Here is a 17,446-nt window from a genome sequence, read left to right as displayed (position 1 = left end):
GCCTGACCAGCTAAGAGCAGGCTGGAAATGGCTGAAAACCAGCCTGGAAGTGGCCAAAACCCCTCTAAAACCAGCCTGGTTGACCAGCTAAAACCAGCCAACCATCCTAGGCTGGTTTAAGATGTTTTTTTTCAGTAGGGTACACAACGTTCCTGTGAAATTCATGCGATACTTCCGGGTTTCTTTCCACCGCAGTCTCAATTTCTCTGTTTAAAATGGCGGCCGCGTGAAATCTAGTCTTTAGACTACCATAAAAGGCGCAAATCGAACCTTAAAGGGCTCTACAGACTATTCAAATAAAATGGTTCCTTGTTGCACAAGCGTGTGAGCATTTTAGTGACTTTCCACATGCAACATTATCTATTGTAGACACACCATTAATGACGATACTATCGTTTACAAACTACAGTATTTTGTAGCCATGGTATTACACTACTACCGTAGTACCCGTAACCCGTGCAACCCTAGTTAACTAAAGTAAGAAAAAAGAAAAACTGCATTTGATTAATCTCAAATCATTATGCTAAACCAGGGGTCTCAAACTCGCGGGCCATTTGCGGCCCTCAGTGCAATATTTTGTGGCCCGCGCCGACCGCTGTACTCTGACAGAATCAGCGGAGCGGGGAGAGAGAGCGCTCCCCGCTCCTCTGATTCTATCCATACACAGCGGTCATTGGCATTCCCCGTCCGCCGTGTAAACAAAGGGGCGGGGGTGCCGGTGACGTCACCACGCACCCCGCCCCTTTGTTAGACGCTGTGACGGGCGGGAAGTGTTCGGAGGGAACTCGCGCCGGCCAGACCCAAGGTAAGCTGTTCCCGCCCCTGCCTGCCACTTAGCTACCTAGCTACAGCCTGCATTTTATATATATTATAGGTAGATACAGACTGGTACAGACTGATGTGACTGGGGTGGGGTGGGGGTGTTTTATTTATACATATATACGCCTTTTTTTAGGTGAGGGAATGGAAGTTTTGAGTGAGTTCCCCCACTTTTTTCCCTAGGACTTGGCCTTTTGGGAGCACATATTTGTGTGAGAAGTTATTCTCCACCTTGAACTTCAATAAGTCAAAGTACAGGTCTAGACTTAATGATGATCATCTTCAAGCCATACTGAGGGTCTCAACTGCTTCCGCTCTAAAGCCAAACGTGGTTCAGATTTGTGAGAAGAAGCGCTGTCAAGTCTCATGTTCAGAAGAAATAATTAAAACTGTTAATAATGACAATTGAGGACTTTTTTTGTGTGAAATCCCTTATGCGGCCCAGCCTCACCCAGACTTTGCCTCCTGCGGCCCCCAGGTAAATTGAGTTTGAGACCCCTGTGCTAAACGTTAATGAATCACCCGGATCTGACTTCATTCATCAGCTCTGATCCGAATGACGGTATTACTCCTAAGCTTTGATATGTGTGTGAGTGCACATGCGGTGATCTGCATGTCTGCTTGTTTGTGAGATGGACGTCACAGTGCTTGTTTTTTTTTTTCTTAGCGTGGGAAAGAGAGATAGAGAGAGAGAATTCTGGTCAGACCACAGTAACTTTGACGTGTTTTTTGAGGGGAGGGGGGAAAGACGGTAGACTAACAGACCATTCATTTACAAGCACATATTTCAGCTCGGCCCACAAGAGCCAGAGGAAACCACTTTTCCCCTTTCCCCCCCCTTCCTTCTATTACTGGGACTGTTTGTAGAGCAGCTGGGTGGAGCTGAACGCACGCACACACACACACACACGGTCAGACAGATGTTCATAGACATGTACCTCTCAACCAGCGAGGAGTCAGATTTGGTGAGTCCCAAATATCTACACAAAAACTCATGTATTAGCTTTTTAATCACTCTTTGTTATAAGTTCGACTTGCGTTTTTCTCTCTTTTTAACAAGGCACGGCTCTTTTCTGGAATTTTCTTGGCTGGGATTTTGTGGGTGGGAATGAGACGTTTCCTGAAAACTTTTTTTTTTTTTTCCTGCTCTTGCTTTGATGTGTGTTAAAAAGCTGTAAAAGTGTCATTACAACACTAAATTACGCTTGTGATGCATGCTAGATAGAGCTTTCTCAGCATATAGACATACTGAACTTTAGGATTGCAAAAAAAAAAAACGAATCAATTCAGCATAATAAAAGTCATGGAAAATATTTTATAACAAACTGTCGCAGGAAATGGTCAGGCTTGCATGACAAATTGTAGTCAATTACAAATGAATAATATTAGTCATTTGTACACAGTGATATAACAAATAATCAGATGTATGTAATATGAATGAGTATCAGTAATACAACACATTCTGATTTAGTAGTCTGGATTAGTAAATCTGATTTAGTAATATAAACAGTAGTGGAAAGAGTACTGAAAAATCATACTCAAGTAAAAGTACCATTACTTGCCTAAAAATGTAGTGTAAGTAGAGTAAAAGTATCTGTTGTAAATATTACTCAAAGTATGAGTAAAAAGTAGCCCTTACTAAAGAGTAGTGAGTAGTGAGTATTACGCTTTTAAAAGCTGATGTGTTTACATGTAATTTGTGCATGTGTGTGTAAACGTAACATTCTGTAGTGCATCGAGTTATTGCCCAGCAGGCACACAACATCATAAGACGTTAACATTAGGTTAGATTGTCTAGCCAGCATCTAAGGACAACGCTATTTGTTCAATAACAACATCAAATGACGTTGATATTTGGTTGACTTTAGGTTGTGTTGGAAAGTGACCAAAATCTAATGTCCAGCAAACATCCAACGCCATTTTGGCATCACATGCTGACACTTCCATGATTTTCATGGTAAAACAAAATGCAACATCCCCATGACACTGGGGTACAACTTCATTCTGACGTCATGTTGACATCTTGTGCCTGCTGGATGTTTAAGGCCATTTCGATCATCATACAGTAAGCATCTGTCATCTTCACATCAGTGGCATGCATCTTAACAGTCTCTGGGTCGATGCATGTAAAGATTTTGGACATCTTGTACACTTTTAATGCTTCCAAACAGTTTACTTTTATCAAAACGGTGCCTGAACTGATACTTTTAAGCCACAAAACTATTTGACAAAAAATATATATATTTTAATCGTTATAATTGAACAATATAATTATATATTTATAATTAAAGTAAACATCAATTCATATATTATATATTTATATTGCATTAATACATTTCTTTTGATCAACCCTATTTTGAGACCTATGTGAGATTTGATGGGACAGGAATCACAGGACTGATTTTTCTAATTCCCATAGACAAGAAAAAACAAAGTAGTGACTGAAGGTTGAAAAAAAGTAGTGGATCGAGTAAAAGTACTGATTACTGCACTAAAAATGTACTCAAAGTAAAGTAAAAGTACACATTTTTAAAACTACTTACTAAATTACAATTCCTGAGAAAAACTACTCAATTACAGTAATTGGAGTATTTGTAATTAGTTACTTTACACTACTGAATATAACACGTGTTAGTAATTAGTAGTATAACACATATTCAGATATCTTTTTAGATCACTCTGCATTTAGTTTACTTATCAACATTGTTGAAATCTCAGAAGGACTTCTAGGTAAATATCTGAGATTAAAGCAACATGGTTTGGGAATGAATCCGAAAAAATTGGCACAATCTAAATCCCTTATGCAGCTTTTTTATTAAGAATAATTTGTAATATTCATACATGTTTCGTAGTAAAGTTTAGCTATGACTATAGGAACTTGAACTTGAAATGATCAAGGTTTGCATCATGCGAAGCACAAATTGTGCTCTATTAAATATTACATGATGAAAATTATAATTAGTAATATTACACATATTTAGATATCTATGTTTTAGATTACTTTGCGATGTTTACTTATCAACCACAGTTTGAATCTCAGGAGGTAAATATCTGACAAATTACATGATGAAAATATAATCAGTAGTATAATGCATTCATACTTGTTTGTTTAGATTGCTTTGCATTTAGTTTACATGATGAAAATTAGTGTAAGAAGAAGTGTAACACATATTCAGATATCTTTTTTAGATTACTCTGCTTTTAGTTACTTATCAACATTGTTTAAATCTCAAAAGGACTTCTAGGTAAATTAAAAAAAATTTGAACAATCTAGATCACTTCTGTAGTTTTTTATTAGGCATAATTTGTAATATTCATGCATGTTTCGTATTAAAGTTCAGCTATAACTATAGGCTGAAATGACCAGATTTGCATCTTGTGTGGCACAAATTGTGCTCTATTAAATATTACATGATGAAAATTACAATTAGCATTATAACCTGCTAGATAACATATTCAGATTTGTTTGTTTAGATTGCTTTGCATTTAGATTACTTATCAATGTTGTTTAAATCTCAAGAGGACCTTTAGGTAAATATCAGAGATTATATCAACAAAGTCTGAGAATTAATCTGAAATTTTAGCACCATCTACATCACTTATATGTAGGTTTTTTTTTTAAATAATAATAATATAATATACTATATATAATATAAAATAATATATAATATATTGTAATTGTAGAAGAACTTTTAGGTAAACATCTGAGATTAATCCAACATGTTTTTGAAATTAATCAGAAATTTTTGCACAATCTAGATCACTTGATGTATTTTTTTATGACGAAAATTTTGTAATATTCATGCATGTTTCGTATTAAGGTTCAGCTATAGCTATAGGCTGAAGTTATCAATTTTGACCCCGTCAGCAGAGACAAAGGTAACACAACAATATTTGCTAGATTTACTGGCTTAATCTTGTATATTTTAAATGTATCTGACTATGACCTTGTTAATGTTACCTGCAAACATTTGTTGTCCAAAAAAAATTTAATTGCCTTTTCACTTTAAATTTCAATCATGTTTCGAAAGCAATTCAACACTGCAAATGGTTAAATTTACTATAATTTTTTAATACTTTTTATTATTATTGGCAATATAAAATAGTTTTATTAATTTTATTTGTTACTTTTGTGCCCATTCTCCCCCTAACCTGTTATTATATTCATAACATATTCAGATTATTATTATTATTATTTTGTTTTGATTACTTTTAGATTACCTATCAACATACTGTTTAAATCTCAGGAGAATTTGTAGGTAAATATCTGAGATTATACCAACAAGGTTTGGGAATTAATTAAAAACAATGCATCATTAAGATCACTTACAGTTTAAGTCAGAATTATTAGCCCCCTTTGATTTATTTTTCTTTTTTAAATATTTCCCAAATGATGTTTAACAGAGCAAGGAAATTTTCACAGTATGTCTGATAATATTTTTTTTTTCTGGAGAAAGTCTTATTTGTTTTATTTTGGCAAGAATAAAAGCAGTTTTTAATTTTTTAAACACCATTTTTAAGGTCAATATTATTAGCCTAACCTTACCCTAATTACCCTAGTTAAGTCTTTAAATGTCACTTTAAGCTGTGTAGAAGTGTCTTGGGGAATATCTAGTCAAATATTATATACTGTCATCATGACAAAGAGAAAATAAATCAGTTACTAGAGATGAGTTATTAAAACTATTATTATTAGAAATGTGTTGATGAAAATAGAAATCAGGGGAAAAATAAACAGGGGAGCTAATAATTCGGACTTCAACTGAATATATGCACACCTTACTATAGTATGGTTAAAAAACACAAAGTATTTACTATCAATTACTATAGAATTTTTTCAAAAGGGAGGCGTGTGTTTTTGAAGATGGATTAGACAGGAGGATTCTGTGTAAATTTTTTTTTCCAGAGAAAGTCATCTTGAGGACAAATAACAGCTGAACATTTCTAGTAAAAGGAAACGTGAAAAAGAGAGATAAACAAACTTGCACTTAAAATTACAGTCTTTAGACTATTTTTAATACCAACAAATGGCTGAAATAAATCATTAAATGTATGAGTACGCAGTGACATTGTCCCAGTGTGTGTGTAGCAGTGAATATCTGTGATTTAGTCAATATGTGTAATTATCTACATTGATGCCTGGTGCTCTAATTTACAGTGACAGAGTGGAACACGGTCGAATATTTCCCTCTCTGTGTGTGTGTGTGTGTGTGTGTGTGTGTGTGTGTTTGTGACATAAAATGACACAAATTGGTGTGATGACATGGGCATTTTAAAAAAGAAGGTGACTTATGAGGACATTGTCCATATCCTCATTTTACAAAAAGGCTTATAAATTATACACATTTTTTCTTCAGAAAGTAACTATTTTCTGTGAAGGTTGGGATTAGGGAGGGTGTTAGGGTAGATTAATAGAAAGTACAATTTGTACAGTGAAAGTTATTGTGTCTATGGAGTACATTTTGACCCATTGCACTTGAAAAATTAATTTTTGCAGCTTGTTCAAACTACTTAGTTGATTTATGTTCAATCCACTTGAACTTCATTCATTCATTCATTCATTCATTTTTGTTTCGGCTTAGTCCCTTTATTAATCCGGGGGGGCAAGTTTTCAAGATGGCTGGTGATCATGGTGGCCATTTTGAACTCAGCCATCTTAAATCCAACCTTTGTTTTTTTAATAGGAAGAGGGTCATGTGATGCATCAAACTTATTGGGAATTTCACAAGAAAAACAATGGCGTACTTGGTTTTACTGTAACTTTATTCTTTCATGAGTTATTTACAAGTTTCCGACCACTTATAAAATGTGTTCAATGTGCTGCCCGTTGTGTTGGATTGTCAATGCAAGCCTCTTCTCCCACTCTTTACACACTGATAGCAACACTGCAGGAGAAATGCCAGCACAGGCTTCCAGTATCTGTAGTTTCAGGTGCTGCACATCTTGTAGCTTCACACCATAGACAATTGCCTTCAGATGACCCCAAAGATAAAAGTCTAAGGAGGTCAGATCGGGAGACCTTGGGGGCCATTCAACTGGCCCACGATGACCAATCCACTTTTCAAGAAAACTGTTCATCCAGGAATGCTCAGACCTGATACCCATAATGTGGTGGTGCACCATCTTGCTGGAAAAACTCAGGGAACGGGCCAGCTTCAGTGCATAAAGAGGGAAACACATAATCATGGAGCAATGTCAAATATCCAGTGGCCTTGAGGTTTCCACTGATGAAGAATGGCCACACTATCTTTGTTGTCTTTGGTGTGAAGATACACGATGTGCAGCACCTGAAACTACAGATACTGGAAGCCTGTGCTGGCATTTCTCCTGTGGTGTTGCTATCAGTGTGTGAAGAGGGTTGCATTGACAATCCAACACATTTTATAAGTGGTCAGAAACTTGTAAATAACTCATGAAAGAGTAAAGTTACAGTAAAACTGAGCACACCATTGCTTTTCTTGTGAAATTTCCAATAAGTTTGATGTGTCACATGACCCTCTTCCTATTGAAAAAACAAAAGTTGGATCCAAGATGGCCGACTTTAAAATGGCCACCATGGTCACCACCAGGGGCGGACTGGCCATCTGGCAATTCTGGCAAATGCCAGAAGGGCCGGACGATTTTTTTAAGCGTGGGCCGGTTAGATTTTTATTTTATTTTATTATTATTTTTTTATATGTAATGTTTTTACATGCAGGCAGCTTTTATCTCGTGCAACATGTGAATATTATGATGAGGTTGATGATGGTAATAATAGTAATAATAATAGTAAATGTTAAGCATTTGGCCCAATCTGTGATAGTTTCGAGAGGGGCCGACTCAATCAAAGGTTACGCGGACATAATCAAAATCTGGCAAGAATGTCAAACAAACAGTACGTATGGTAATGTGGGCTGGTGTGGCTATAGTGCCAGGGCTGAATTTTTGTCCCAGTCCGTCCCTGGTAACCACCCATCTTGAAAAGTTTGCCCCCTCACATATACTAATGTGCTACAAACAGGACGTTAATATCACCAACCATTCCCATTTTATTAAGGTGTATCCATATAAATGGCCACCCTGTATATTAAATTTAATTCGATCCTTCGTCTAGAACAGGGGTCACCAAACTTGTTCCTGGAGGGCCGATGTCCTGCAGATTTTAGCTCCAACCCTAATCAAACACACCTGAACAAGCTAATCAAGGTCTTGCTAGGTATACTTGAAACATCCAGGCAGGTGTGTTGAGGCAAGCTGGAGCTAAACCTTGCAGGGACACCGGCCCTCCAGGACCAGGATTGGTGACCCCTGGTCTAGAAGAAAAATATAATAGAAAATACTGCGATAAAATGTCCTTTCTCTGTTAAAAACCCCTAAAAAATGTATAAAGGGGCTAATAATGTCCGAAGATCTCAAGTGCACTACTGTCGTGCACAGATACAATACAATTAAACACCCTTCCTTTCCACAAGGGCACATGCAAATTTAGCACACACACATGCACGCACACACACGCACGCACGCACGCGCAGCAGAATTAATCACAGAAGACGACGCACAGATGGAGAGCCTGTGAAGAAGCAGAAAGCGAGAACGGGGAGGAGGAGGAGGAAAGAAAGGGGAGGGAGAGCCAAAACAGAGCAGAGGATACACAGAGACAGAGCAGAACACTGACTGATATTAAACCAGGGAACGCTATGGTTACACAGAAGACGGCAAGGACGATGTGTTAAAGAAACAAACCGGCTGCATCTACGGGAAGAAATCTCCGCGGCAGATGTGCTAGCGAGCGTGTTTAGCATCAGAGAGCGGGACTCTGGGGAGCGGGGAAGGGCTCTTCATTGAGGAGCATGGCAGGCTGGATTTGCAGCAGGATGGGTTGACTCTCATTCATTATAAAGGGAAATATATATATAACCGAGACTGTCTACACGGGCCGTCGCAGCTCTCGCCATCCACTATGCGCAGGGATCGAGAGCATGGAATTGAGCGCCGTCGACAAAAACAACAACAACACAGCCGAAAAAGCAGCACACCTGGCATAAGCCGAGATATTAGGTAGCATTATATGTAGCAGGAGTTTTAGCGTTTTTGATTTGTTTTGTAATCCTCCAGCATTTACGAGTGACAAACGACGAGCTTTTTGCTTCTATATGTAGCTTTTTCCTTCAGTTTTTCGATAGTGTCACCCGTCAGGTGTATGTACACTGTTAACAATGTCCTGTAGGATCTACAGTAACCTACTGTTCACCTGTAACTTACTGTAAATCAATTACAGCTAAAATATTTACATTTACAGCACCATTTATCTAGCTGTATTGTATCTATTTAACGTGTTGCATATCCTTACTGTAAATTATACAGTAACTATACAGTAAAATACAGTTCATATTACAGTTAAATACTGTGTAATTAGCTAAAATTGTTAACAGTGTATTATGTTTGGTTAGCTAGATTGTTGGCGGTTTTTTTTGGTTGTTGCTAGAGTTTATTGAAGTTCGTGGTTGGTATGGTGACTAGAGCAAACGCTCTAATCGGATTGGCTGATGAAGGCCTCCTGGATACGACTGCTGAAACGAGCAACAGGAAACCGAGTCAAGAACAACATTGGCGTAAGGAGCTATAACACTTAATATATTGTGTTCATGTGTGTGTGTGTGTGTGTGTGTGTGTTTTAGTGTTGTGATTAATAATGCTATTATCACAGGTATACGGTATTTTAAAGATAATACTAGGGTTGGGTGGTGTCGACCAACTTGGCATCGTACGATGTCTAATGTGAAACATCGCGATTGACGATGACATCGTCGTCATAGGCGTAGGTGAATTAATTATTCATGAATAATTAATTAATTAATTAATTAATAACAAATGTATTATTTGTAGCCTACCGTTTCACCTAACCCGCATGGTCTTTGTTTTACCCATAACCTAATCATAAATAAATAAATATAAGTGACACACTAATTACCACCTGTCAATCACTTTTCCCGCAGGACTCTGGCATGAATAGGCAGAGTGATCTGTGTCATTATAATGGCGTCGACAGACTTGGTTGGTAAAAAAAGATGCACAACCAACAGGAGCCAACCAACATTTTCTGAGGTTTACGCTAAAATGACTAAGTACAATCGTGAAATCGAAAGATTGAAGCAGTGTACTAACGTTAAGACACATTACCTGATATACTCAAAAGACCGAAGAGTCGTTAAATAGTGACACGATTATTTAAATATCACGTTTAACAACTATAGTGAGATGCCATCCAGCGGTACATCCTTGATAAACTGTCCGACGTGCACTGATCACTTCATGCTATTTTAAAACTAAGACGCGTTAGTGTAAACGGGTGTATTTTTTGCAAGCGAGTTTGCAAAAGGAGGCGGGGTGAAGGATTGTGATGCCGGCTGAGCATCGTGACTTCTATCAGCCATCGGCGATGGACGATGGCATCGTCTATTGACGCAACCCTAGATAATACGCAAAAAAAAGTACATTAACAGGTATAATAACCAATAAAAAAATACTGTACTGTAGAGGTGTGATCCTACACTGGTCTTACGGTTCGGTTACAATTATCATGCCATCGATTCGATTCAATTCGATATCTCTGTGCATCACGGTGCATTGACAATGCTTTCCATACACACTTTTACATTTATAATACAGCTATAACAAGCTGTCTGTATAAATACACACACACACATAGGCACACAGCACCAAGCAAGCGACACACAGCATCACGCTCTCTCATTCACAACACATAAACACAAAGCTCGGGAGCGATATTGTTAGAGGACATTATTAATACAAAAACTACAGTGTCACAAGGGGTGAGTGATTAGGTTGTGTGTTTTGATGTTCAGTATCTATCTATGGTGCTCAAACAGTTAAAATTAGAATGATTTTGTTTCTTTTAGCCTCTTTCATACTGAAAATACTATAGTAATTCATAGTAAATACAACAGGACCTTTGAACCATACTATAGTTAAGTGTATTATACTGTAAAGCCTATTGTAATATTTACAACACGTTGTTGAGGAATGTTACAGCATATAAGCTGTAATGGACTGATAAACTGTTGTTTTTACTATGTGGTTCATTGTCTTTTAATTTTTATATAGTTACTACATAAAATGTATAGGCCTAAAATATTGGGTAATTTATTACTATAGTTATTGATTTACCACAGCAACTAAATAACTACTAAATATTTCCATTAAAGTACTAATGGGGTAGTTGAACTTCACACAGGTCGTCCTGCATGCCTGCATTTTGATTCCTAATGTTGATGAAGCTGTATATGTTTTAATAGGCTAATTTTCGTCCGTGTTTCACGTTTTATAATACAACGATGTATGAAGCACATTTATGGATTCAGTTAGGGTTCAGATTAGACTCTGTGTTTACGTTCTGAATGAAACATGTCTGAACAATCCTGTATTTAGTTTTCTATGTTCAAGGAAAGCCTACTGATCATACTTTTAGCGATATTTGGTGAAATATAATTTGTACTGCTTACCCTTTTTCGATGTCTTGTTGTCTTGTTAGTCTGCAGATTAACCGCACCACTGCCGCGCATGCGCAGTATGCGTACTACGTGCTAGTCGGCTGTTAGCTGAAGTTCGTATTTTATCTTGGACACTATTATTAGCTGTACGCCTCATTTTGTTTACCAATTAGCATTGTTCCTGTAATATAGTCCACTCATCTCAAAGTAGTGATTGAAATTCAGACACTGATTCCCATAAGGGTCCGTGTACGTTTTGTTAGTTTGTTTTCCATTTTTATTTGTTCTTAAGCTATGCTTAATATCGTTTGCTACGGTGCTGCCACATATTGTTTTTTCCCACTCTATTATGTCGTGATAACAAGATCTTTAAAGTACTGTAAAATATTAAAACCACATATTTTCTCATAAGGATATGTTCTACATAACAGCTACATAATTTTAGTGTTAAAACTGCATATATGTCTCCTTAAAACAACATTTTTTTACTTTTTCCATTAAAACAAGACATTATAAAGCCTACACGACAACAGCTGGTAGACTCAAAAAAATATAGATCTTTTGCTTGTTTAAATTACTTATTTAAAATGAAACAACACCATTCTTGAGATTTTATTGGGACAACTAAATTGTTTTATGTTCAATTTACATAAATTTGTTAAAAGTAAATTAACTTAATCGATTTGTGTTGGGACAACATGAATGAATTGTGTGAAACCCTAATTTTTTTTAGTGTAAGGTTGGCAATGTTTTGATGCTTGTACGCTGGTCTTGCTGGTGTCGAGACCAGCACTGAGACCAGCAAGACTACAATTAAGACCAACAAAACCAGGATTTAAACCAGCAAGACCAGCTTACCAGCATCAAAACATACCTTACCACAGGGGTTCCCAAACTTTTCAGCCTGCGACCCCCAAAATGACAATGCTAGTGACTCGTGACCCCCAATATTCTCTGAGGTGGTGGTTATAAATACAGAAACCTTGTATGCAATGACGCACACACACACCAATAGGCCTTTTTCACACTTCCTGGTTCCGGTAAGCGAAGCAGTGTACCACAACATCCGGTTTCAATGCGACGGAGCAAGAAAGAATGGCAGGGTCATCTCAGCGCTGTGATTGCTGCGTTCCCAGCTGCTCCAACTCAAAAACGACACTCTTACTTTAATGACCACGATCTCCCGAAAGACGAAGGACAGGGAAAATCATGGATGACAATATTAAAGGGGGTTGAATGCCGTTTCAAGTTATATGCGGGAGTACATTCTTATGCTGTATACACTTCAAAGCGGAGATTATTATGTTTCATTAAAGACTGGTGGTCTATGGTTTATTTTGACGAGTAATTATAATATAGACAAAACTCAAGTTAAGCTATCTGCCGTCCACAAACAAGTGCTCATCATGGTCATTAATCTATAACCATGATTTATCCCTACATTGTTGTTATTTTGGAATAATAGACAGTTCATACAAATGCAAATCTCTTTTTTTAATTGGTTTGACAGCAAAATTATTTGTTTAGTCAGTTATATAATAAAGATAGTATACTTTAATGTGTTATTTAATGTGTTAATGTTTAAAATGTTATTTGCTGTTCTTTAAATAAATAATAAAAATGAATATTATCCACGAGTAGGAGCTAACGTGTTTCCAGACTTGAGAAAACCTCACGAGCATTAAACAACCTGTAATGTATTAACCGATAGCAACTCGCCTGTACAGCTACCTCGCCATTCACTATATCTGACTCTGAATTAAAAGGAAGGAGGGGGTTAGCACAGTTTACAGACGGGACTACTGACATAAAACCCATCCTGCTGGATGTTAAAAAGCCAGGTTAATCCAGTTTACGAATGGCTTGAATGAGCAGATTTTATGCTGTTGGCTGTGCACCTTACTGGAACCTGACATGGCAAACGCTGTGTAAGACACGTTTTCTGCACAAACTCTGCAAATCGGTATCATCTTTTAAATGCTGTTTTATTAAGGCAGTTTTACACATTCACCGAACAACATCTTCCTGTCCAAATTATGGCAAAGTTGACCATGAGAAAGTCATCCGCTGTCCCGAGGCTGTCATGTCTCTGCGACTCCTAGCGAACCCGGAAATATCGATACACTGCTTCGAAGGGCGCTTCCGGTGTTCAATTCCGCTGTGAAAAAGGTCTATAGACCCAAGTCTATTCATTGTTTTTTTTTTATGTATGTCAGTGCTGTAAATGGGCTAGAAAGTTTAACCTGGTGTTATAAAATCAATCTGCTGCATCTGACAGTATTGCTGTGTCTTTAGTATAATGTAATAATGTATATAATGAAGTTGCAATCCAATAGAACTAGTAATAAGCTACTATAGTAACTATATAGTTTATAGTAACTATAAACGACAATTTTTTTCTCTTTAGTAGGTTATTGATAAAATACAGTAAGTTTTAAGGTTTAATAAAAATTAATTGATTTTTGAAAATCACCAGGCGACCCCCCTTCATTGTCCCGCGACCCCTCGGGGGGTCCCGACCCCCACTTTGAGAACCTCTGCCTTACCAGACCAGCATATGCTGTTTTTTTCAGCATAATGTTTTTGTTGTTGTAGTTGTTGTGGGTTTTTTTTTATTATTGAAATGTATTATCTTTCTATTCTTAAATATGTTAGGTGACCAAACTATTATTTTAAGGGACTGGAACTATTAAGGGACAAACTATTACTATTTAAGGGAACTGTTTAATAAAAGTAAATGCACTATGCACATATATAGTCTATATTGACTGAGAAATTTATAAAAATATAAGTTTTGACTCATTTATGCTGCTGAGTACTGTCTTTAGGAGAAGTCAACAATAACCTAAACTGTATATTAACTGTTTATTAAATGTTGGAAAACAAACCTATGAATGGTCTTATATCTACACTCATCCCATGTTAAATTACCTTTAATTATGGAATTACTTTTAAAAAAAGGATCACATCTATGTAGTAGCCATAATAGAAAGAGGTCAACTGGATTTTTTTAATAACTACAAAAAAAACTACACCATGTGACTTTGTATTGTAATATATGTGTTGTCATTAGAAATTTTGACATGAACACAGCAATGTATCTCCGCTTGCATATTGCCTACTTATATTAACTAGTAAAAGTGTATTAAAATTAATAAGATGAGCTAATGTGATGTGGGATAATCTGATGCGAATACACATGCTCATGAGCGAAATGTCTCTGCTCTTTCTGCAGGGTTCAGCAGACTCATACACCAGTCGGCCATCAGACTCGGATGTGTCTCTGGAGGAAGATAAAGAGACTTTACGCAGAGAAGCTGAGAGACAGGCTCAGGCGCAACTCGACAAGGCCAAGGTACAAACATGTTCATTCACTTACAGTTGAAGTCAAAATGATTAGCCCTCCATGAACCGTAATAATACCCATAATTCATTGTGTAGCCTAAGCCCTCCATGAACCGCCACCTTATCGTGGTGGAGGGGTTTGAGTGCCTGAGTGATCCTAAGAGCTATGTTGTCGGGGGCTAATGCCCCTGGTAGGGTCTCCCAAGGCAAACAGGTCTTAGTTGACAAGTCAGACTAAGTGCGGTTCAAAAAACCCCTTATGAGTACGAGGACTGTGACATCGCCCGGTATGGCGCAGCCGGGGCTCCACCCTGGAGCCAGGCCTGGGGTTGAGGCACATATGCGAGCGCCTGGTGGCCGGGTTTTTTTCCCACGGAACCAGGGCGTGCTTAGCCTGAAGGAGCGACGTGGGACCATCCTTCCGCAGGCCAACTACCTTTAGGGGGAGCCGTAGGGGGCCAGTGCATTGTGGAACAAGAGGTGGTCGAAGCTTAGGACCACGACAACCCGATCGTCGGGCACAGAAATGATGTGGCATTACTGTGGAGGGTGCTGGGGGAGTATGGGGTCAGAGGGGATCTGTTGAGGGCCGTCTTGTCCCTGTATGAACAGAGTAGGAGTCTGGTTCACATTGCTGGCAATAAGTCAGATTTGTTTCCAGTGCATGTTGGACTTCGGCAGGGCTGCCCTTTGTCACCAATTATTTTCATAATTTTTATGGACAGAATTTCAAGGCGCAACCTTGGGCTGGAGGGGGTCCAGCCCATCAAACATGTAACTTCAGCATGCACTGGAGTGGTTTGCTGCAGAGTGTGACGTGGCTGGGATGAGAATCAGCACCTCCAAGTCCGAGGCCATGGTGCTCCACTGGAAAAAGGTGGTTTGCCATGTCCCGGTTGGAGGAAAGTCCTTACCCCAGGTGGAGGAGTTTAAGTATCTCAGGTTTTTGTTCACGAGGGAAGGATGGAACGTGAGATTGACAGGCGGATTGGTGCAGCGGCAGCAGTAATGGGGTTGATGTACCGGTCCATTGTGGTGAAGAAGGAGCTGAGCCGAAAGTCAAAGCTCTCGATTTACTGGTCAATCTACGTTCCTACTCTCACCTATGGTCATGAGCTTTGGATCATGACCGAAAGGACAAGATCTCAGATACAAGCGGCTGAAATGAGTTTCCTTTGAAGGGTGGCAGGGCGCACACTTATGGATAGGGTGAGGAGCTCTGACACCTTGGAGGAGCTCAGAGTAGAGCCGCTGCTCCTCCACATTGAGAGAAGTCAGCTGAGGTGGCTCGGGCATCTGTTTCGGATGCCTCCTGGACACCTACCTAGGGAGGTGTTCCAGGCATGTCCCACCGGAAGAAGGTCTCGGGGAAGACCCAGGACACGCTGGAGGGACGATGTCTCTCGGCTGGCCTGGGAACGCCTCGCGATCATCCAGGAGCTGGAGGAAGTGTCTGGAAAGAGGGAAGTCTGGGGTTCTCTCCTAACACTGCTGCCTCCGCGATACCGGAAAAGCTGCAGAAAATGAATGAATGAATATTTGCCAAATGATGTTTAACAGAGCAAGGAATTTTCCACAGTATTTCCTGTAATATTTTTCTTCTTGAGAAAGTCTTATTTGTTGTATTTCGGCTAGAATAAAATCTGTATTAAATTTTTTTAAAACCATTTTAGGGGCAATATTATTAGCACAGGCCTATCTAAAGTATTAATGCTGCCAACTGATGATCAACAGTAAAAAGACACATTTTACCTCCTCTCAACAGGGAAAACCAGCAACAATCAAAAATGCATGCTCATATGCTGTCAAGGCTTTGCAATTAAACAATACCATTGCAGTGGAAGTCAATGGGGCAAAAACAGCCACCAACATAACCAAAGAGGAGTCAATTTAAACAGTGCACAAGGGTTAAGATGGTAATATATTATTTATATATTTTTTACCCAACGCTGGTACCCAAAGCTTCATTAAACTTCTTTATGAATCCTGCACTGACACCCGTACCACATCTCTGACTCTCTAAATTATTCAAATACATTCACAGAGCCTTCAGGGTTTGTCTGGACAGCGAGTGTCATCATCTTCCAAGGCTATTTTAGTTCATTTATATCTCTGTGCGTTTTCTTTCTCCGAGGCAAATGAAAGCAGCTGTTTTTAGAGGTGATATAGATATAAATATATGAGCTCTCAGCCTATTAGTGTTTGCCATCTATTTTTATTCTTCTGTTTACACTTGTTTTTGTCGCACTCTCTTTCACCTCTGGGGACAACAGCTATATTTAGTGCTTGGCATCAATCTGATTTGATCATTTATTTATTCTCGCATTAATATTGATCATGAAGCCAGCTGGCCTGCAGTGAGCTGACAGAAGTAAATATGCTCCGCTGGCCAAGTAAGTTTACTTGCAGATATTTTCTTTTAGTTTCCCAATTTAGGGCGTCACGGTGGCACAGTGATCGCCTCACAGAAAGAAGCTCGCTGGTTCGAGCCTCTGCTGGGTCAGTTGGTATTTCAATGTGGAGTTTGCATGTTCTCCCTGTGTTGGCATGGGTTTCCTCCGGAGTTCCTCCCACAGTCCAATGAAGTGGTATGGGGGAATTGGGTAAGCTAAATTGTCTGTAGTGAATGAGTGTGTATGGATGTTTCCCAGTGACGGGCTGATGAGCTGGAAGGGCATCCGCTGCATAAAACATATGCTGGATAAGTTGGCGGTTCATTCCGCTGTGAAAACCCCAGATTAATAAAGAAACTAAGGAGAAAAGAAAATGAATGAATGAATGTTTAACTGGTG

General features: G+C 38.6%; 1 protein-coding gene across 14 annotated transcripts in view; it reads left to right on the top strand.

Annotated features, from left to right (window-relative positions):
* The first annotated feature begins 1,679 nt into the window (after positions 1 to 1,679).
* The window catches only part of cacnb2a (calcium channel, voltage-dependent, beta 2a), a 47,232-nt gene continuing 31,465 nt past the window's right edge, over positions 1,680 to 17,446 (top strand). For 5 of the 14 annotated variants that reach the window (XR_012382562.1, XR_012382561.1, XM_068222418.2 and 2 more), the window contains exons 1-2: positions 8,438 to 9,410; positions 14,545 to 14,664. Coding sequence is in view for 8 of the 14 variants with exons in the window: in XM_068222418.2 (XP_068078519.1) it covers positions 9,345 to 9,410; positions 14,545 to 14,664 (186 nt within the window). In the remaining 6 variants the exon portion in view is untranslated. Of the gene's footprint in view, positions 1,785 to 8,437; positions 9,411 to 14,544; positions 14,665 to 17,446 lie in introns of those variants that run through there. The other 9 variants (XR_012382559.1, XR_012382558.1, XR_012382560.1 and 6 more) reach the window with 4 other exon arrangements.

The sequence above is a fragment of the Danio rerio genome, chromosome 7 (genome assembly GCF_049306965.1).
Source record: "Danio rerio strain Tuebingen ecotype United States chromosome 7, GRCz12tu, whole genome shotgun sequence".
NCBI classification, from domain to species: domain Eukaryota; kingdom Metazoa; phylum Chordata; class Actinopteri; order Cypriniformes; family Danionidae; genus Danio; species Danio rerio.
The sequence above is the reverse complement of the archived record's forward strand: the minus strand, read 5'-3'. Positions and strand labels throughout refer to the sequence as shown.